Here is a 22215-nt window from a genome sequence, read left to right on the forward strand (position 1 = left end):
CACAGGTTTCAAAAGAAAATAAAACGGGAGACCGCGAATAACATAGGAAATAGCGCCCCCTTCATTTCCGGAGTGCAATGGTCCCATTTCCAAATAAGGTATGAGACCGACAGCGGTCCTCCCGCCCCTTCCGGTTCTCACCTTGAGCCCTCTAGCTTCCCCCAGTGTTCACACGCAGGTATGGCAGTTGACCGCCACTCAAACGGGCCAATCAGAGTTCAGCTGGGGCTGCCGCCTGCATGGTTAACCGTCAGAGGAAAAGCTGATTTAAAGTTCGTGTTTTACGCGGAAAATAGACTATATTACCCTATTTTTGTCAATCTGCCAAACGGTGAGTGAATTAACTCTGTGAATTTATTTCTGGTTGGCAGTAAAATACATTTGTGGTCATCTGTTTATTTGGTAAATTCCAGTCAATTGTTTTAAGTGGCTACATCTTGGAAGCTAATTGTCAAATTTAGCTAATATAGATAATTAATCTGCTTATTTTGGGTGTGTGTTTAAATATTCTTGTATATTTAGATGTATTTTTGTTACAAAGCTAATCTGTAAATGTTCTCTGTCAGACACTGTGGTAAAATGGGAAGAGAAAGCGACGCTAAAGGAGATGCAAAGTTGAAGCAGAAAGGGACGAAGCTGAAACGGTTGAGTGACCGTGAGAATGCCGGTTCCGGTGGAGATCTGACAAAGAAAAGGTGTGTGTGTTTACCTGAACAACGTTTTCACAATTATTTAACTCAAACTGTTTCTGCTCCTGATTTATTTAGGTTAAAAATTAAGAGTTGCAGCATTTTATAATCCGAAATTCTGATGTAATTTTTGCCTAGAGTTTACGTAAAAAATGCCAAAAGCTCTAGCGGAAAACAGAGTATGCACAACAAAACGTTCAAAAACGTCTAAAATTGTTATACGTATTGCTTCAGAAATATTTAATTGTGCTCTGGTTCTCTTTATTCAATCAAAATGCGACAATACAGGTTTTTCTCGTACATAAGTACGGAGCCCTCAAAGGAAAAAAATACTTTTGCGTTCCCTCGCAATACTGATCAGTTCATGCGGCATAGAATAGTTACTGTAAGCCCTTCTTACGGTGGCCGCCGTACTTTCTGCTTTAATGTGAAATATCTGAAGTTTTATATCTTTTTCTTTAAGACAGATGGTATTAAGGCAGAAAGTACGGCGGCCACCGTAAGAAGGGATTAAATTATGCCGCATGAACTGATCAATAGATCATTGATAGGGAACAAAGAAAAAATGTTCCCATGTCTCCTGGAGGGCTGAGTACATAAGAATAGAAACCGTTAAATATTTTATTTCAGTGCTGAATGTCCAGTAAGCTGTCTTCCTCATTATTGTCCTTCTGACCCAGACTGACCCGGTTCAGGCTCAAACCTCTGAATTAGATTTTTTAAAAGTTATTCCTTAATCATCAAAATTTTAACAGTGGCTGGAAATATTTCTAAAATTTTCTTTCTCTTTCTGAAATTAGTGACAAAAGTATGTTTTGTATGTAAATTCCAATTATTTCAGATTTACCTGTTGGAAAATAAACTTTTTATTACCTTTTGATTTGGGGTTTTAGAAACTAAACTTCAAATGAACCTTTTTTTGCAGATAAAATGTCTAAAATGATCCTTAAGTGTTCTGTCTTTATGTTTCTGTGCAAATTGTGACATTTGTGTGTAAATTAGTTGATGTTGGAAACTCTCCCTGCCTTACCAGATACACCAAACTCTCCTGTTTCAGTTCATGCTAGCTTCCAGGCTCTACTTCCTGTTTATTACAGCCATGCGCAGCATCAACATAACACCTGATGAAATTGCGCTCTGCGTGTCTTGGTGGATTCTCTCCAAACCAGCAGACCAAATTCATATTTTCTTTTTTGTGACATTTTAAAAGTTTGATTAAGATTTGCATAACAATTTTAATGGAAATGGCTGCTGGTAGCAAAGTAAAGGATGCCTTGCCTGTGTTGAATCGTTGTCCACCATTAGACCCGACTCACATCAACGCTCAGCTCAGCCTTTCATGCTGCTCAGATGGAGAGACAAATTAACTCTGGCGGCTCGGTACTTCAACCGATGATAAATAAGATAATTTATGACTGTGTGTGTGTGTGTGTGTGTGTGTGTGTGTGAGACTAAATGAATGACTCAAGTGTGAGAGAGAGAGAATGTGTCAGGAGGGCCGGTGGCATTCATTACACATCGTACAGTAAACGCTCCCTCCTCATCTGAATAAATTAATTTACTTTGGTATCAGACGCGTTTATTAGCATGCATATGTGAGCAGACAAATGAGAGTGGAGCGATCCGTCATTGGCTGGTGTAATTGATGAGATTGAAGGGATGAACAGACACCTGTAGATGGCTGTACAATAAAAAGCAGGCTGTCTGACGGGGCGGTAAATAAAGTTCACGCCTCTGATCCTGGTTCTGTCTGAGCTTAGCTTTAAAAAACTACAGAAGAAGAATAATGAATCCAGCTGGGAGTGTGTGCAGCTCCTGTCACGTCGCCCTGCGTGGAGCCGGTGTTAATCCGCTGAGACCCTGCTAGTTAACGGGGCCACAAGTCCCAAAACCGCCTGAGTAAATTAGAGACGGCAGTCAGGCATCGACCAAAAACTATTTGCAGCTCAAAATCCTTTGATTTATGCAGCAGAAAACCAAAATAAATTGACCTGAAGCTCCTTGGATGGTCTGGATCAAACTAGAGGGAAAAACACCCCAGAACTGAACCGTAGACTGACCCAGAGAACCATCAGGTTCTGACCGTCACTGACGAGGTCCAAACCCAGCAGGTTAGCATCAGAGCCAGGTAGCTGAGGCTACGTCAGCACATCTATTGCAATTTCTTTATCCTCTTTTCATGAATTATGATGTTTTTGTTGTTCATGCTACTCATTAAATGCGACTGCAGTCGGACTTCAGTGTGACGGTTCACGAGCCCAAAGTGACCCGCAGAACCAGCAGCGCTCTGCTTCCGATGTTCAAACCGAACACTCAGACCAGAGAACGTCTGCATCTTCCAGGTGGCTGAAATGTTTCCAGAGCTGCTCGTGTGGCAGTGAGAGGGAGACCGCTGTGCTCAGAACTGGAAGTTCTCCTTCAAAATAAAAGCAGCATATTTGGATGGTCGCACATGTTTGGTTTGTAGTTTTGACCAGGACACACTCGGGAAGCGGTCAGAATCCCCAGGTCCGCTTTAGATCTGAATAAACGACATAAAAGTTTGAATAAAAGCTTCTGATTGTTTCTGCCTTAGAGGCTCTGTCACCCTAAACGTTGTTTAAACTGTATTTGTCTTTTCTCACATTCTCCTTTTGTCTCAACTTTCTGTTATTCAAGGTCAACAAAGTCCAAAGAGAAGAAGAACAATGACGGGTCTCCTAAGAAGGTAAACCCTCCTTTCAGTCGGCGCCTGCATGGAGGAGTTTTCATGTCGACTCGTTTCCATCCGCTGACCTCTAACGCTTCGTCTTCCTCACAGGTCATGGAAATCCTGGAGCCGGTCAGCAGCTCCAGGTGAGCATCCTGATGTGTGATCCGTTTCCTCCTCCTTTAGATGCTTAGTGACTGCAGACAGAGACTTTTTATCTTCTTTATAACGAGCCAATCTCTGTCTAAGAATGAACGTAAGGCGGTGCAGAGGAAGGATTCGTCAGGAGGTAATAAATGAGTTCCTGGCCGTTGGGTCCTGAGCAGGACGCTGCATCAGTCAGACTCCTGTAGTTCTTTATTCTGGGATTGATGATACTCTGGACATATTTCCATGACATCTCTTCTCATCATGAGTCACTCTCTGATCTTAACGAACTAAATTAAAACTGTTGAGTTTAATTATGTTTTTCGTAGCTGAGAAATTTACAAGCTTCCATCATGTGATTATTGTTTTTTCCTCTTTAAAAGTTATAATTATATATTAATTACTGGGGCTGCTATCATGATTAACTATCAGAGTGAGAAGTAAATGATTGTTTTCTTATTGTTTCTCTTTTCTGACATTTAATTTCTACTGAAGTCTGAATTAAAGCAGTCATGAAGCTGGAATTTGTTATAAAATATCAAATGTATTAAAATGTGATAAAACTGTAAGCTAGCTACGGTCTGAGTGCAATCAAAATAATCACAGATGGGGTTAAACAATAACTATTGCAGAATGCAGGTTGTTGTGTGAAACCAAAGGCTAAAATATTAATAATGGTTTGTTTTATTTTACCCCCCAGGGGGTCTTTTGTGGGCTCTAGTGTCCCTTATGTGACAGCAGGCTGACAGGAAAGGGAGGGGGGAAGACATGCGGTAAATGTTGCCGGGTCCGGGAATCGAACCGTGACGGCCGCTGTCCCCTACGCCACCACGGCGCGCCACATAATGTTTCATTTTTAACTCGGAGGTAAAACATAATTTAGGCTGTTTGTGAAATAAACGCTGCTGTTTCTCTGCAATCAGTGATTTGGTGAAACTCGAGCTGCAGGACGACTTGACTGAGAAGAAGAAGAAGAAAGGATTGAAAAGGAAACGTGTGAAAGACGAGCCGATAGAGGAAGCAGCTGCATCCATGTACGTCCGTCTGATTCTCATCACACTGAAGCTTTTTTTACTCTGACTTTCTCCTCTCACATCCCTGCAGCCCAGAGAGAGGAATCAAACCCCTCAGTGATGAAGAAGCAAGTGAAGAAGAAACTCAGAAAAATGAATCCAAGAAGAAACCCAGAAAGGTAAACCTTCATCTCCGCTGGCGTCGTCCTCCTGGACCGGCTGAACGCTGAGCCGCCCGCCAGGACGTTCTGGTCACAGCGGGGCGGCTTCATCCACATCTTAAACGTTTCTCTCCACCAGACGGTCAAGAAAGAGGAAGGAGATCAGCCAGCCACCAAAAAACCCAGGAAGTCAAAGGAGGAGATCGAAGAAGCCAAAATGCTGAAGATGAAGCAGAAGGAAGAGGAGGAGCAGAGCCGCTGGAGATGGTAGGAAAGGAAACGCCGTCCTGCTGGTCCTGCTGTCGCTCGTCTCCTCCTGGTTTCATCTCGCTGCTTCCTGTCAGGTGGGAGGAAGAGCGGTACAAAGACGGAGTGAAATGGAAGTCCTTGGAGCACAACGGACCTTACTTCCCTCCGGAGTACGAGCCTCTTCCCGACAACGTTAACTTCTTCTACAACGGTCAGTTCGGTTTTATTCTGGTTCTGATCATCAGCTGCCAGTAGGTGGCAGCAGCAGGAGCTTCTCACTGCAGAACCAATAGAATCAGTGAATTAACGATTAATCACATTAATCTATTAGAGAAATCAATAATCATTAAATGTATAAGGCCTTTTGCTGAAACGGCATACTCAGACAAGGAATTAAGCTAAAACTATAAAATTATTATTGTTTAAAATAATAAAAAAAGAAAAACATATTTTGTCTAAAAATCCCAGAACTCCTCAAGTTGTGTTCAGAGTCTGTAGAAAGTTTCTGAAAGCTGCTGGATGTGACGGAGTCGTCCCGGCGCTCTGCAGCTGGACGGCGTCCAGGTGAGGCGTCCAGGTGACGTCTGTGTTTGTGTGCAGGTCAGAAGATGAAGCTGAGCCTGGCAGCAGAGGAGGTGGCGCTTTTCTTTGCCCAGATGTTGGACCACGAATACACGACCAAGAAGGTGTTTCGTGAGAACTTCTTCAGAGACTGGAGGAAGGTAGAACCAGACCGGCGTTTCCATTGGCTGTGTGTGTGTGTGTGTGTGTGTGTGGAAATATCCTCTCTGTAGAGGAAACCGAGCCTCAAAGCACATCATGCAGAATTAATTTTGCGGCGCTTAGTGCTCAATGCTCTTGAAAATACGATTTATGTGAAAGCATTGATATGCTAATCCAGACAACTAGCTTCCCTGCATATGAACAAATCCAATTAGGATGTTTTATTACAGCCAGAAAAGCCGACCGCGCTCCGCTGCCCCCAGAGCCCACCGCCAGTCAGCCTGACTGACTGACTGCTGTTTGTTTTATTGATATCTGATCGGTTCAGATCCAGTTCAGGTTTGGTGACTGGACGGGTTTATCGATCGTTAACGATGGGCTGAGCCTTCTGGGCTCGTTTTGTTGGCCTGTGTTGACCTGCAGCAGCTTTAATAATGAGTGTGAAGCCTGTTGGAGTGTAAAGACGTTCAGCTGATTCAGCACCAAGTCCGTCCGTCCGTCCATCATCATACATCACCAGGAGTTCTGGCGCCGTCCGTCCGTCTCGCCACCAAACCTCGTCACTTTGAAGGGGATCTTTGATTTTAAAAATTCACTTTTTGCAGGTTTTTGTTCTTCCGTTTGTGTCTCTACTTCTTCCAGAAACGGTCTTGGCAATAAAAACACCATCCAGCCGTTTTCTGGCAATAAGTTCATGTTTTTGGTGTCCAACCTCGTTACCTAGCAACCCAGGTGGAGCTGCTGCATCCTGGATGTTCAGGAGGATCCTCTTCTGGGTCTGGGTCGGACTTAGGGCCAAAGATGTACCGTTGTTGAACTGCATGCTGTTATTTTTAGGTGTACAGGATGCAGGCATTGAGTTGGGGGCGTGGCCAGCTGCAGCTTATTTGCATAAAAGAGACAGAGACCCTAAAACGGCTCATCCTGAAAGGAGCTAAAACAGGAAGGACTGAGGCGGTGAAATCTGATCATCTGAGGATGATGTGGTGCATAAAATGTAGCAAACATGTTTATAAGCCATAACTCTAACCTGAAACATAATGGGACGGCAGGGAGAACATGGACAGAACCTCTGGGTCGGAACTGCGGGTCCATTCAGAACGACCGTCGTGTATAAAGCTGAAGGTGCAGCTCAATACTTTCCCATGCAGCTCAGCAGCACTTTATGCATCACCATCAGTTATAGAATCATTTAATGTGTTAATAGTTTCATCAGTCTGAGTCCAGTTCAGGTGTGAAATCCCAGTTTCTTGTTAACTGGTTTGTCGTCTGTTAGGAGATGACCCATCAGGAGCGGTTAGTGATCACAGATCTGGAGAAGTGTGACTTCAAAGAACTCCACGCCTTGCATAAAGACAAGGTGGAAGCCAGGAAGGCTCTGAGCAAAGAGGAGAAGCAGGTAACGCTCCGCCTGCTCCCTCCTCTGGGAACGCCGCCGCCGGTTTCCACCTGTAAGCGACGCTCCGTCTGTGCTGTGTGTCTGCCGTAGGCTCAGAAAGATGCCAATCAGAAGATCGTGGATAAATATGGCTACTGCCTGCTGGATAGCCACAGAGAACGCATCGGGAATTTTAAGTTGGAGCCTCCGGGTCTGTTCCGAGGGAGAGGAGAGCATCCCAAGCAGGGAATGCTGAAGAAACGGATCCAACCGGAAGATGTCATCATCAACTGCAGCAAGTGAGTGGGAGGTGTTGTCAGGTGAGACCTGCAAACTTAAAAACCAGGATGGTCAGGAAAAAGGTTTGATCTGGAAAGTATTCACTCCCTGAGGCTTCCAGGGAGTGAATACTGGAAACTGAACTTCCTCTCATTTCCAGTGTATTCCTGCGTTTCAGTTCTACTCAGAAAGTCGGACTCTCCACTGGGAAACTGGGAGCCATTCTAACTTCTCCTAGTGACGACTTATAAGACCGTGTTTGTGTCAATATGGCCGCTCCTCTTATCAACAGCAGGAAAACTAGAATGTGTCTAATATTAATGCTACATGTAACAGCCTGATTAGTCACCATTAATTTAATTAATTGTTTCAGCCCAGAAAACATTGAAGTTATTTTAGTGGAACTTTTGGGTCTTTATTTCCCTTAAACTGGTGTGGATGAATATTTATTTCCCCCTAATTACCCAGAAGCCCTGCAGCTTCTCTCCTGACTCCTGATTCTGTTTCTGCAGAGACACCGAGCCACCTGCGCCCCCTGCTGGTCACCGCTGGAAGGAAGTACGGCACGACAACACCGTGACGTGGCTGGCCAGCTGGACCGAGAACGTCCAGGGATCCATTAAATACATTATGCTCAACGCCAACTCCAAACTGAAGGTATCCAGAGGGACGGCGGTCTGTAGTCTGTAGGGACGGCGGTCTGTAGGGACGGCGGTCTGTAGTCTGTAGGGACGGCGGTCTGTAGTCTGTAGTCTGTAGGGACTGTAGTTGGTGTTTCACCTCTAAACTTTAAACTTGCCTCCAGTGGATTCGCTGTGACGCTTCCTGGTTTCTGGCCAATAGGAGTTCTGTTTATTGATGACTTCCTTCCTGCCATAAAGGTCAGATTGATGGAGTTCACGGCTATGCTAACAGTTATCCTGAGGGATTCTGCCACCTGAGCCATGTGTCTCTGCAGCTCCTCCAGAGTATTGGCTGAGATTTAACTTGGACTTTAATGGACTAATTCTGAAGGCGACCGGTTTTATTGTATTGTATTTAGTGGTGTCGGGGTAAAGAGGGCTGAGGTTGTGAATGACCTGTCTGCTTCCAGAGACGCTTTGTGCCCCTTTAAAATGCTGCTCAGTATTTTACCAGATTTTAATTTTATGTGTGGATCATCCAGGTTGAGTGAATGAACCTGTTCCCCGTTTGATCCGTCGTTCCAGAGGAAAACTTCTTCCTTCTGGTTTTAGTTTCAATCTGCATTTTGATATGATTATCTGCAGAATATTGTAAATGTGGGATCGTTCTGTCTCCAATCTGACCCGCAGGGAGAGAAGGACTGGGAGAAATACGAGGTTGCTCGGAAGCTCAGGTCATTCGTGGACAGCATCCGGGACGGTTACCTCCACGACCTCAAGTCCAAGCAGATGGTGGCGCGGCAGAGAGCCGTGGCCCTGTACTTCATAGACAAGGTGTTTGGGTCGCAGCCGGGCTCTGCTCTGTGCGCCGCGGTTCTGTTCAATGTGTCTGAGCTGACCCACGTGTTTCCGTGCCGCAGCTCGCCCTGAGAGCGGGAAACGAGAAGGAGGAGGGCGAGACGGCGGACACGGTCGGCTGCTGCTCGCTGCGCGTCGAGCACATCACGCTCCACGACGAGCTGGACGGCAACGAGTGCGTGGTGGAGTTCGACTTCCTGGGGAAAGACTCCATCCGCTACTACAACAAGGTGCCGGTCATCAAGAAGGTACAGAAACAAAACATGGTGCAGGTTTTATGTCCGTCCGTTTCAGTTCGGGTCATTATTTTAGATCAGGGCCAAAACTTCTGACTGGAACCTTTTTAATCGCTCATTTCTGGTACAACCGTATATCTGACGCACAAACAGCAACGGCCCGCCGGGGGGGGAAATGATCCCTCTGGTTTTTCATTAGTGTGAGGAATTAATTCCAGATATTTACAAATTAAACACAATTTCACCTGAACTCAGTTACTGATTCCACTAAGAATCAACAGAGCAGAAATGATTTTAAAAGCCTTTTCTTGTTATTATTAGAGCTGAAAGGATTAATAAGACCCATCATGATTAATCAATTGTTCAGATAATCAGCTAATTTAGTAATTGATTAGTTATTAACTATAAAAAGCCGTTTGGAGGAACAAACTGTCAGATTCGTAATGAAGCCAAAACTACAGATTCACAACTTTATTTTTCTGTGAATCTGTTTTACTCAGAAGTTTTAGCTTCACCTGCTTCAGATTCTGTAAAATAAAATCCAATTCAGCATCTTTTGGCCAATAATCAATCAAAATGATCAATTAGTAACAGTTTTTTAGCTGCAGATCCTTTTCTACAAATGATCAGCTGTTCACTGAAGGAATGCTGCTGCTGTTTTTAGTAAATAGTTGTTTTATCTTTAATGTTTAACATTATATTAAAAAAGACCTAACAGAATGTACCAATTAAAAATAAATCCAGTTAATCAATGGCTCGTCAGGATAATGATCAATCAGTAACTAAAATAATCATTATTTCCATCCCTAATTATTATTGATTAAAGTTTTAAACTCCAGTTTGATGTGACATCATCCAGATGTTTCCAGCCGTTTGCTGCTGTTTCCATCGAGTTTCTCCTCCAGGAAGGAAGAAGAAGCAAAATCACTGAACTGAAAGAGTGAATGAAGTGACATGAGGCATTCATGATTTAATGGCTTTTAGATTCTTTACTTGTTAAAACAGATGCAGGTGTGCAGCAAATTCAATAAAAAACTCTCCATTTCTACTTACATTGGCATTTTGTCTCTAGTAGAGTTTTGGGAAAGATCTTTTTCTGCAGCTTTAGTTACTTGTCCTTAATGTTTTACTGAGAGTCGTGATTTTTGAGCTCCAACAGAGAAAATAAAGATGCATTTGTGTCATTTTTAGATTGAATTGGAACCTTAAAGCAGCAGTGGTCTGTGAGCGTCTGCATGTTGCATAAATGTAAATGTGTAACCTCTCCTCCGGTGTCGACCCGCGTTATCGTCTGTTCCAGAGATGGGAAGGAATGTTAACACCTGACAGCCAAAGTGTTTTGTTTCTTGGCAGAACATATAATTATTCAAATGAGTGCATTCAAAAGCATCACATTAGCTAGAATTAATTAGTCTCTGCATATTTTAGCATCATCAATTCCCTGGCAAATCAGTGTGATTGCTGCTAAATGTCACTTGGAATAAAATGGAACAAGAATCAAATGATGGAATTTCAATTTCTCACTTATTTAGCTTTAAAACCTTTAAACTAATGCAGCAAACAGGCAAAACATTAAAACCACTCGACTCAGCAGACAGAAAGAGAACCACAGCAGCTGGAGGTGGAGCAGAGGATGGAGTTCTGGTTCCAGTAGAACCGGGTCGACCGGCCCATCAGGAGGGAAAGATGCTTAAACAGACAAACTGCATTTAACGTCCATAAGAGGTCAAATGGAGACGAGGTGTAACTGTTGTGACTGGAGGGCGAAGAGGTTCCAACAGTGTGAAATAATAAAACGGATGCAGCAGGAAGTCTGCAGTAATTTATGGACCAGTAACAATGGGATGAAAAATGATCCGACAATAACTGATTGTACTGAATGTCTGAGAATGGACCAGCTGAATACATATTGATCAGCTGAATACATATTGATCAGCTGAATACATATTGATCAGCAGTGAAGCGACGTCTCCATCAGGTAACAACAGACAAAAACCAAAAGTTTTCTCCAACTGCTCAGAAGATATTTATAATAATTGGAGTTATTTTATTTCTGATCTGAGCTCTTTGTGGTGAATCTTTGGACGAGTTTCGTTTTTATTCAAGGCTTCATGTTGGACAGCTGGAAGAGAACCAGCAACTTCATTCCTTTTTTGTTTCATTTCTCTTTTGTTTTTTTCGATCGTTCAGTTGTTGGCTTTTCATTTTGTTTCTTTTTCATTTTTTTAACCACACAAGATATAGAAAACTTCAGACATGTTTTCAGTTTTTTCCATAACCTCTCTAGTCAATTAATGGTTCAGACTCATTTATTGTTTTATGTTTTCAGGTTTTCAAGAATATTAAGCTTTTCATGGAGAACAAGGATCCTGAAGACGATCTCTTCGACCGTCTAAATGTGAGTTTCTGCTTCCGGTTCCAGCTGTCGCTTTCAGAACTGCTGCTAAATGCTAACGGCTGCTAAGTGCTAACAGCTGGTAAACATTGATTAAACTGGCTGCTACACGCTAACGGCAGCTAAATGCTAATGGATGCTAATGGCAGCTAAATGCTAACAGCTGCTACACCAGTGATGGAACCAGTGACCTGGTGAAGAATCTGTCCTGCTGGGAATAATTGCAGGTTTTGTGATAAGAACACTTTGAACTTTGGGTCTGATGGCGCCGTGTAAAACACATCAGAAACTTTTGAGGTGTGTAAAGAGAAAATGGAGAAAGCAAAATAGAATTACATTTTCTATTTCCTATGGACAAAAAACTGTGGTAAAGCAAAAGCAGGGAGTAAATTGCCAGGTGCAGGAGATGAGATTGAATGAGGAAGAGCTGTTGGTGTGCAGAGATGAAAGGGCTTAAGCGAAGCAACAGGAAAAGAAGAGCGAGAATATTAGAGCGAAAGAGACTGAAAGCAGCAACAGAGTTTCAAAAGAGGCAGCGGATGGAACTGGCAGATAAAATGAAACTGTGGGAAAATTTACAGGAATCACTGGAGAGACGAAGTTCCACACAAAACCACCGTGGGCTGCAGACTGGACCGGTAACTGGTCCAGACCGGTAACTGGTCCGGACCGGTAACTGGTCCAGCTACAGGCGAGTGGAAGGGTCAGAGGTTAGACGTAGTTAGGTCTGTCACAATAAATGTTGCTGGATGATAAATAATAATGTTTTTGTTCAGACCATTTTCTACCAACATGATGATGTAATAATACAAGTTAACAATGAAATGTAATTGTGTTCACTAAACGTTTTAATCATCAAAATAAAACACAATAAATAAAATAAAAACACAAATTACTGAAACTATAAATAAAACAAAATTGTTCTTAAAACTAATGAATCAGTTTTTGAGTTCATTTTAGTTTATGGTTATTTCTTTTTGTGGCGTATTTGTAATATTATAATCTTCCTCTCCGCTTCCTCTTCTTCACTCATTTAATGGTGTCATTGATGAACATTTGTCATCAAATCTAAATAAATCTAAACATTTGTCATCTAAATAATATAAAAGTTAAATGCTGTGTTTAAATCAGGTAAAGGATTATCAGGTTGGATTTTAATAGTCAAACTGCTCATGTTCTCTTTGTGATATAAGTTTGTACTTTCTGCTCCTTTTTATTCAGTCATGATTTCTTTTGGTTACTTAAACTAAAAACTAACACGGAAAATTTTCAGCCTGCAGATCAAAGTTTTCTGAATCTGGTTTGTTTCCCTGCAGCAGCGTGTGACCACACTGCCACCTGGTGGCTGAGAGTGTAATGGTTTCCACAACGCTGTGTGTGTGTGTGTGTGTGTGTGTGTGTGTGTGTGTGTGTGTTTGACCTGCTGCCTGTTTGCTCCTCCCAGACGGCCCTCCTGAACAAACACCTGAGCTCTCTGATGCCAGGCCTGACTGCCAAGGTGTTCAGGACGTACAACGCCTCCATCACCCTGCAGCAGCAGCTGCAGCAGCTCACCAACAGTAAGCAGCTCCGTCTGACCGGCCGCCGCCGCTCAGACCGCCACACCTGAGACCGCTAACTTTAGCTTCTCCCAGATATCTGAGCGTCAGCCAGCAGCAGATTGTCTCTGCTGCCAGAACCTCGACCCGGCTCCATCACCGCCGTCACAGAGTCGGGCGTCTCATTTCTGGAGCCGATACTCACACTGACGCAGGGGGGGATGTTCAACTCTATACAAATAAAAAGATGCAGAACAGTTCAGAGCTGCTTCCATGTGTTAGTGAGGTGAAGCTGCTGCATCATGTTTAAAACTGCAGGTTGATGAAACTTTTATAAAAATATTTTTACACATCTGCCTCATCCTGTCACCGTCAGTTTGAGACATAATCTGAAAAAAACTAAATCAAGCTTCTCCGCTTCTCTCAGTGTTACGTTGAAACAACCAATCAGAGCCTGGAGGTGGGTCTTATCGCTGTCAGTCACCACTCTGTCTGGTGCTGCTCCATCCCCTGCTCTCTGCTAACCTTAGTTAGCATAGCCACCGATGATGACGGCAGATAAACGGTTTCCCTGGATGGGAAGTAGTTTCTCCACCCTTAGCACATTTAGCAGCAAGTATATGAGATTGATTGACAGCGCTAAGCTCCTCCTGGCTCTGATTGGTTGTTTTTGGTTCATTTCTTCAGACGGCAGTAGCTGTTCAGGGAGGAAGTCGATCTGTTCAGATTGTGTCTTGTAAACTGTCACAACATGGAGGCGGTTTGAATTCCATGTCAAACATTTATAAGAGTTTCATCCTGCAGTTGATTGTAAATCTTGTTCCTCCTGCAGAGTCTGACAACGTGGCGGAGAAGCTGCTGTCCTACAACAGAGCCAACAGAGCCGTCGCTATTCTCTGCAACCACCAGCGGTCGCCGCCAAAAACCTTCGAACAGTCGATGGCCAACCTGCACTCCAAGGTGAGCTCAGCCCGGCCAATCGGAGTCGCTCTGACGGCGTCCAGGATTAATGCTGCGACCTGATTGGTTAGAGAGAGGATCCCTCTGGGGGAAACGGGTCGGTCCAGATGGAGGGAAACAGCCGGTGCCGCTCAAATGACTTTAGAGGAATCCTCGACTAGAACATGTTGGACTGAATGTTGTTTCTCCTACCTACACCTTGTTTTTGATTTAATTGCTTTGTAGCACTTAGCATACATCATCTACCCAGAATGCATCAGTGTAACCAACATGGTGGCATCCATGTGACTATTTTATAAAAATTTATGAAAACTTAACTTAGTGCATTTTTAATGTTTTATTTTTACATTGGGGAAAAAAATTAATTCAATCTGTTCCAACTAATAAAATGGGAACCATTAAACTACCATTTAAATGGATCAGAGCCCAGCCAGCGTTCTGCTAACATCCATGATTTTTAGGCACTGCTATAATGTGTTATTCTCTGGTTATGAGAAATGTTCCTGTCCCCCCTCCCCAGATTGTTGCTAGAAAGGAGCAGCTGGCTCTAGCCAAGACGGAGCTGAAACTGGCCAAGAAGGAAATGAAAACCAAAGGCAGCGCGGACAGCAAGCTGCAGAGGTGGAAACACTGAAACGTTATCATCATTATTATTGATATTTTAACTATTATTGGACTGTTTTACACTTTATCAGCATCATTCAGATGTTTAAAACATTTTCTCCTCAGGATGCAGAAAAACCTGTTTTAGTGATTTTAGAGTCAGTTAGTCCAACACTGACAGACCGCTAACGGCGTTAGCATTAGCATCTTGTTGCTGTTTGGCTTCAGTGTGAGCAGCACTGACAGACCGCTAACGGCGTTAGCATTAGCATCTTGTTGCTGTTTGGCTTCAGTGTGAGCAGCACTGACAGACTGCTAACGGCGTTAGCATTAGCGTTAGCAGTGTGTGAGGTTTGTCCTGTTTGGCGCCAGCATGGTGGACAGGAAGGCGGCGGCGGTGAAGCGCTGTGAGGACCAGCTGCTGAAGATGGAGCTCCAGGCGACGGACAGAGAGGAGAACAAGCAGATCGCCCTCGGTACCTCCAAGCTCAACTACCTGGACCCGCGGATCAGCGTGGCCTGGTGAGCAAAAACCGACTCGGTTCTGGTTCTGCTGAAGCTTTCAGTGTTAAACCTTCTGGTTCAGTTCAGTTCTTCTGCCTTAAAGTGATTCATCAGCTTCTAACTATTAAAAAAAATAGAAAATGGAATTTTTTGGTAGTTTAATTTTGAAACACAAAAATCAAAATTTCAGAACTTTTTCCAAGTCAAATGTCGACTCATTCAGAAAACAAAAAATTCTCCATAAATGTGTCATCTGGGTCAGTGGCGCCAAAACTTTAACTTAGTTTTGCTCTCTGGGCTCCAAAAACACAATTTTATTTCATTTTTTTATTCAACTATCTAATATTTCAATATTTTAATGACACAAAGGAGTTATTTTGTAGAAAAGTCATTTTAAATGAAGTCTGTTGAAAACATCTGCATCATTTTAATTAAATCTCCAGATGTTTCTGTTCCTGCGTTCTTGGAAATTAAAGCAACAAAATGTAATGAAAAGCATCGACACGAAAACATTTCTGGACGGAATAAACTGATTCTTTAGTCAAAGACAATCCCTTCAGGTTTCTTATGGAGAACTTTTTAATCGAATGTTTTTTATCACGAGCGTCTCGGTCTCGATGTTTTAAATAAATCAGGTTTGGTTCTGGAGAAACGGGCCGGGACAAACCACAGGTTGAAAATAAAGCCACTTAGACTTCCTTTGCTCAGAAACAGTTTATTTCTGTTTGGACATTTTGTGTTTTACGGTTTTCTGTGGGCTCAGGTGTAAGAACATGGACGTACCCATAGAAAAGATCTACAATAAAACCCAGAGGGAGAAGTTCGCCTGGGCCATCGACATGACGGAGGCCGACTTCGAGTTCTGACCCGGAACCGGACCCATTACTTTATTAAGATTCAGTACTTTATCATCCTGTTTCTGGTTTGTTGCGCTGTAGATGTGAAGTGATCAAGCTTTGCCTCAATGTTGCGTTAATGCTGATTTGTTTGCTTTTGGCACTTAATTTCAATAACTGCTGTTGGTTGATTGTTGTACATTTGATTTGAATTAATCTCAAGTCTCACGATTTGAAAGAAAAATGTAAATAAAGTTCGTCAGAAGCCTGAATTTTTAAAATGTTGTAATGTCGTTTTTGGAGATGGAGTCTCATTTCCTTTGTTTCTGTTTTTCAATAAATTAATCCTGGGACATGATCTGAACAGTTTCTTTAGTTGTGAACAATTCATGCAGGAGTTTATTGGCTTTAGTTTAAACATTTAAAGTGAATAAAAATAGAATAAATGAGGAGCGACTCTGCTGGTGGAAACATTAGAAAAACACAAAGCACCTTAGAGTTGTTGAGTTTCTTCATTACTAAGCAAATAGTTAAATATTAAGCACAGATTACAAACTTCAGTGTTAATAGAAGAACATTAGGACTGGAATGCATCCGTTGGGTTACTGGGCTGACTGGTTCTGACCCAGTAGCGTCCACCTCCAGGGTTGATCAATACTCTGCTTTAAAAGGTTCAGGACACATTTAACTAGTCTAGCTTACAATGTTCAGTTCTTCAAGTCATTCACTGGAACCGTTTCACAAAACTCAATATATAAAAAAAGCATTTCACACAACATGACACCAACAAGTCAATTTCAGTGGAAAAGTTCTGCTGCTCCCGGGTCCAGGACCAACGCCGGGCCGCCAGGAGCCTGAGGGCAGAAGAGAAAAACATTTAAACATTTCATTTCCATGAGTTACAATTTCTCCTCCTACCAGAAACTGGATTAGTCTTCAGTCTCCACTGAACCTTTTTCTGAAGACTTCACAGGTAAATTAGTTTGATTTAAAATGCCTTCCAGTTCCAGTGGAGTCTAAAACTTTACATTTCTTTAAAGTCATTTGATCTTTGAAAATGTGTTTTTGCATTATTATGCCATTACCATTATATTACTTAAATGGTCTTAAAAAATATTATCATTTATCATGATAATTTCTGGGACAATTTAATTTAAGAACAAAGTTTGTTACTGTGTCAGACTTTGTTTTATTTCTTTGTGACTTTTTGTCTTCAGTTAGCTTTAGTTAATTTAGTGGGTTTACTAGTTTTCATTAAAGCAGTTTTTGTTACTTTGGTTAAAGTATCAAAAAGGTCAAAGTATCCATTTTTAAAAATGTTCTAGAATTTATTAATTTATGCAAACAAAATCTCAGTCCAATTATTGTTGAATAAACGGTTCAGAGATGCAATGAAGAAAGATCCAACATAGATATTAAAATAATGTTCTTTTCATAACTGGACACAAAGCCTGAATGAACTTGTTTTTTTACATCGTTAGCCCAAACTCCTGCTGTGGGGGCTAACGTAGCGCAGCCGCCAGGAGAAACATGGACAGCTGACAAAAAATCTTTTATCAGTTTGAATAGATTCATAAGCACAAAAGTGAAGGACATATCTATAACCTCTATATGTTTTAGTTTTATAAAAGCACAATATAGTTCTAGTTAGCTACAGTTTTCCCCCATTGATTAGTTTTTATTTCAGTTTCGGTTAACTATGAGAACCTTGAGCCAGCCGGGGAGGAACGTGAAGTCCCAGCGGGAGCCTGCAGGGGGCGCCGCTCTCTCTCACCTTCATGACGACCCTTGGCTCTCTTTGGGCTTCTCCGGCGCCGCCTCGATCTCCTCCACCCCGGCCTGGGTCATCAGGTCGGCGATGTTCTTCTCCAGGTCGTCGATGCGTGTGCTCATCTCGTCGAGTGAGCAGCAAGTTAAGGTTCATTTGGAGCTTCGGATAAATCTAGATTATTTTTCTATGCCAATCTGCCGTGGCAGCAAATGTTTAGGATATTCCTGCCGATGATCTGGTCCGACATCGTCTGGAACTTATCCTGCATCTGCTGCAGCAAAGTCTGGACCTGCAGAGACAAAACCCGCTGGAATTAAAGCTACGTTTGATTTCTGTTCTGCAGGGAGAATCATCAGGACCGACCAGAGGACAGGTCAAAGGTCAGCTAAATATTATTACGGTTGTCAATTATTCTGACAAATATTTTTTTCATTTAATCACTTAAGCTTATTTAAAACAATATTAGAAGTACATTGAGCTGCACAGTGGCACAGTTGGTAGAGCTGTTGCCTTGCAGCAAGAAGGTCCTGGGTTCGATTCCCGGCCCGGGGTCTTTCTGCATGGAGTTTGCATGTTCTCCCTGTGCATGGTGGGTTCTCTCTGGGTTCTCCGGCTTCCTCCCACAGTCCAAAAACATGACTGTCAGGTTAATTGGTTTCTCTAAATTCTCCCTAGGTGTGAGTGTGTGTGTGAATGGTTGTGTGTGTCTGTGTTGCCCTGGCGACCTGTCCAGGTGAAAAAGGTACAAAATGTTGATTTTTTTTTGTACAGTTTTGGCTTCATTACTGATGACTGCTGTTTTCAACAAACTGCCTTTTTTGATTGGTTGACAATTAATCATTTCACTCACATCATGTTTAGACAATCACCTGCAGGGCGGCGCTATAGATGCACTAAACAGCGACCAGATATTCCAATATTTACACTAATTCACTGTTTCCTTCCCCTTCACAAAAGAACTGCATGTTTACAAGAAAACCTCCTTGTGTTTTTAGATTTAAAATGTCTTCAGGAGAAAACTGTAAAATTCCTCGTTTATTTGCTCAACGTTGGAGAATAAATCGGATTCTTCTCCCACTCCACAGAACCAAAACCTCGGTCACTTTTTTTTCATAAAAGGACAAAAAAATGGTCATCAGCTTGTTTCCATGCCGACAATGGAAAAGATGGGTAACCATGGAAATGCCTCTTTAATTCACCTCTGCAGGGTTACATGAAAGCCCATTCTGTCGGTTACTAATCTCTCTAATCGTACTCTGTTGCTAAATACAAAAATAGTTTCTACTAGTTTAAACTTAAAGAATACAAAAACTAATAGAATTGATAAATGCAGAAAAAAAAATCTGATTTCAAACCTTACATAATGACAAGCACTGCAGGAGACATCAGAACGGTGTAATGTTGAAAGTGAAAGTAATATTTAATCAACTCAAAATAAAACCTTTTCCTGTCCTTTATGCTCAGATCTGATGAAGAGCTGAAGCTTCATGAACTGAGGAAGAGGAGGGTCAGAGTCGTGTTCCTGACTACATCCAGCCACTGAGTTTCCACAGCAACACGTTGCTGTCTCGTTTTCTTGTGGTTTAGTATTTTAAAAATGGCAGCAAATTGATTCGATTGGCAGGTTTGGTAAAATTGTCATGGTGACGGGACCCAAAGGGTCAAACTGATGATGACTGGGTGGGAGCAACTCCGACCTGCAGCTCAGTGGGGCGTCTTCATCTGCACTGGTCAGTGTCACAGCTGCACAACATGCAGTGCAGCTTCAGTGTGTATCAAGTCACCACAGCAAAGGAATGGGAAATCAAAACTCAATTCAAATGTGATTCATTTATCCCAAAGGGATTAAATGTGGATGCTGATGCTGGAAGACGGCCACTGCTGATCCACCTCCTTTGCTTTTGCCACTCCTCTTTAGATCGCCCTCAGGCCATAATGTTGGAGTCGGGGAACAGATGGTTTGAACTCCCTCCTCTGTCTGCATCCATGAAACCTCCGTGTAACTCCTCTGGGATTTGAGGTCAAAGGTCAGGTATTTGAGGTTTAGAGATGCTCCCAGTTCTACAAACAACACGTGGTTGCCATGTGATGCCGTGTTGACAGTAGACTGACATGTTTCATTTAATCTCTGCTGGTCAACATGCTTAACTTTAGGCCTACACCTGACGCCTGAATCAACTCCATCTCCATGGAAACAGCAGACACCTGACCATAGAGCTCTGCAGACTGTAGAATAACTGTTACAGATTGCATTTACTAATTAAAATGGACATCAGCTCAGAGTTTAACACTAATGTGTTAAATCACAGAATAAAAAGCTCCGCTGTTTGGATCCAATAAATGTCATGCAGCGGTTAATTTGAACAGAATTTAATACATTTGATGGATATTATAAACACAGATTTAACAGATATATTAGCATGTGAACATTTAAAAGCTGATCATTTCAGTCACTTTCGGGTTAAACTCTGGGAACTAGCCTAGCTCCGTTAGCATTCCTGTTAGCATCGTTAGCTAGCCTCGCGTCACGACTCACCACGTTGGTGAGGTCCTGCACCGACTTCGGGTCCGTCTCAGCCATGGCGTCCAATGAGCTGGAAACAAAGTCTTCACGGGGCTGAAGCTCAGCTATGAGGTCGCAGGTCTGCTGTTGAATCGGTATCTGGTCGCAAGTACCTCCAGCCACCCACTCAGCTGTTCCACAACAAACGAAGACTCGCGAGAAGAGCTGGCGCTCGACGCTGATATAAATCAGTATAGAAATGTTACAGTAGATGCTTCATCCGCTGCATTGCTTCACACAAATGGTACATCAGCGCGTCCGACATGTTATGCGTGGCAAGTTTTTCTGTAAAATCAAAGTAAGTTCAGTTGGGAACACAAATGTGAATTACACGGTATTTCTGTGTAGTTAGAGTAAATTTCCACCAAAACCTTCAAATTTTTGGTTTAATTACACATATTTGCCATAAAAAATCAATGGCTAGAGATATACTTTTCTGACATAAACTTTTCAAGAAAGAAATGAAGTTTGCTGATATTTCAAGTCAGATATTTCTGACAAAAAGACCAGAAGTCCTCCAAGATTTAAGTGGTTAATTTGCGAGACCTGCATAAACCTTTTGATAACAGAAAATTTCCTAGGTTTTTTTCTGGAATATAAACTACAGACCGTTTATAAACTACAGATCATTTATAAACTACAGACCATTTATAAACTACAGACCATTTATAAACTACAGATCGTTTATAAACTACAGACCATTTATAAACTACAGACCATTTATAAACTACAGACCATTTATAAACTACAGACCGTTTATAAACTACAGATCGTTTATAAACTACAGACCGTTTATAAACTACAGACCGTTTATAAACTACAGATCGTTTATAAACTACAGATCAGTTATAAACTACAGACCGTTTTTAAAATACAGACCGTTTATAAACTACAGACCGTTTATAAACTACAGATCATTTATAAACTACAGATCAGTTATAAACTACAGACTGTTTTTAAACTACAGATCATTTATAAACTACAGATCATTTATAAACTACAGATCATTTATAAACTACAGACCGTTTTTAAACTACAGACCATTTATAAACTACAGATCATTTATAAACTACAGACCATTTATAAACTACAGACCATTTATAAACTACAGATCATTTATAAACTACAGACCATTTATAAACTACAGATCATTTATAAACTACAGACTGTTTTTAAACTACAGACCATTTATAAACTACAGATCATTTATAAACTACAGATCAGTTATAAACTACAGATCAGTTATAAACTACAGATCGGTTATAAACTACAGATCGGTTATAAACTACAGACCGTTTATAAACTACAGACCGTTTATAAACTACAGATCAGTTATAAACTACAGACCATTTATAAACTACAGATCAGTTATAAACTACAGACCGTTTATAAACTACAGATCGTTTATAATCTACAGATCGTTTATAATCTACAGATCAGTTATAAACTACAGATCATTTATAAACTACAGATCATTTATAAACTACAGACCGTTTTTAAACTACAGACCATTTATAAACTACAGACCGTTTATAAACTACAGATCAGTTATAAACTACAGATCATTTATAAACTACAGATCATTTATAAACTACAGACCGTTTATAAACTACAGATCATTTATAAACTACAGACCATTTATAAACTACAGACCGTTTTTAAACTACAGACCATTTATAAACTACAGACCGTTTTTAAACTACAGACCATTTATAAACTACAGACCGTTTATAAACTACAGATCAGTTATAAACTACAGACCATTTATAAACTACAGACCGTTTATAAACTACAGATCATTTATAAACTACAGATCATTTATAAACTACAGATCAGTTATAAACTACAGACCGTTTTTAAACTACAGACCATTTATAAACTACAGATCATTTATAAACTACAGATCATTTATAAACTACAGACCATTTATAAACTACAGATCATTTATAAACTACAGACTGTTTTTAAACTACAGACCATTTATAAACTACAGACCATTT

At 41.5% G+C, this 22215-nt stretch overlaps 2 protein-coding genes across 2 annotated transcripts; one reads left to right on the top strand and one right to left on the bottom strand.

Annotated features, from left to right (window-relative positions):
- The first annotated feature begins 171 nt into the window (after window positions 1-171).
- On the top strand, window positions 172-16162 carry zgc:173742 (DNA topoisomerase I, mitochondrial). The gene is made up of 20 exons (XM_044123873.1): window positions 172-331; window positions 567-695; window positions 3348-3396; window positions 3490-3524; window positions 4449-4559; window positions 4630-4717; window positions 4839-4966; window positions 5044-5159; window positions 5549-5670; window positions 6948-7070; window positions 7161-7348; window positions 7841-7985; window positions 8642-8785; window positions 8872-9057; window positions 11375-11443; window positions 12885-12999; window positions 13811-13938; window positions 14459-14559; window positions 14914-15063; window positions 15809-16162. The coding sequence occupies exons 2-20, from the start codon at window positions 580-582 to the stop codon at window positions 15909-15911; spliced, it is 2217 nt and encodes a 738-aa protein (XP_043979808.1). The 5' UTR covers window positions 172-331; window positions 567-579; the 3' UTR covers window positions 15912-16162.
- Window positions 16163-16374: 212 nt separating this feature from the next.
- hsbp1b (heat shock factor binding protein 1b) lies at window positions 16375-20385 on the bottom strand. The gene is made up of 4 exons (XM_044123875.1): window positions 20189-20385; window positions 17875-17941; window positions 17656-17782; window positions 16375-16735 (listed from the first exon to the last, which is right to left on the bottom strand). The coding sequence occupies exons 1-3, from the start codon at window positions 20231-20233 to the stop codon at window positions 17658-17660; spliced, it is 237 nt and encodes a 78-aa protein (XP_043979810.1). The 5' UTR covers window positions 20234-20385; the 3' UTR covers window positions 16375-16735; window positions 17656-17657.
- Window positions 20386-22215: the final 1830 nt, after the last annotated feature.

The sequence above is a fragment of the Gambusia affinis genome, linkage group LG08, assembly GCF_019740435.1.
Source record: "Gambusia affinis linkage group LG08, SWU_Gaff_1.0, whole genome shotgun sequence".
Taxonomy (NCBI): Eukaryota; Metazoa; Chordata; class Actinopteri; order Cyprinodontiformes; family Poeciliidae; genus Gambusia; species Gambusia affinis.

Excerpts from the sequence above, each read along its gene's own strand:
- hsbp1b (XM_044123875.1), bottom strand. The coding sequence starts at position 20,233 with ATGGCTGAGACGGACCCGAAGTCGGTGCAGGACCTCACCAACGTG. Across the intron at positions 17,942-20,188 it reads TGCAGGACCTCACCAACGTG|GTCCAGACTTTGCTGCAGCA; the intron begins GTGAGTCGTGAC and ends TTGTCTCTGCAG. Across the intron at positions 17,783-17,874 it reads GGACCAGATCATCGGCAGGA|TCGACGAGATGAGCACACGC; the intron begins ATATCCTAAACA and ends CTTGCTGCTCAC.
- zgc:173742 (XM_044123873.1), top strand. The coding sequence starts at position 580 with ATGGGAAGAGAAAGCGACGCTAAAGGAGATGCAAAGTTGAAGCAGAAA. Across the intron at positions 5,160-5,548 it reads CGTTAACTTCTTCTACAACG|GTCAGAAGATGAAGCTGAGC; the intron begins GTCAGTTCGGTT and ends GTTTGTGTGCAG. Across the intron at positions 11,444-12,884 it reads ATCTCTTCGACCGTCTAAAT|ACGGCCCTCCTGAACAAACA; the intron begins GTGAGTTTCTGC and ends TGCTCCTCCCAG.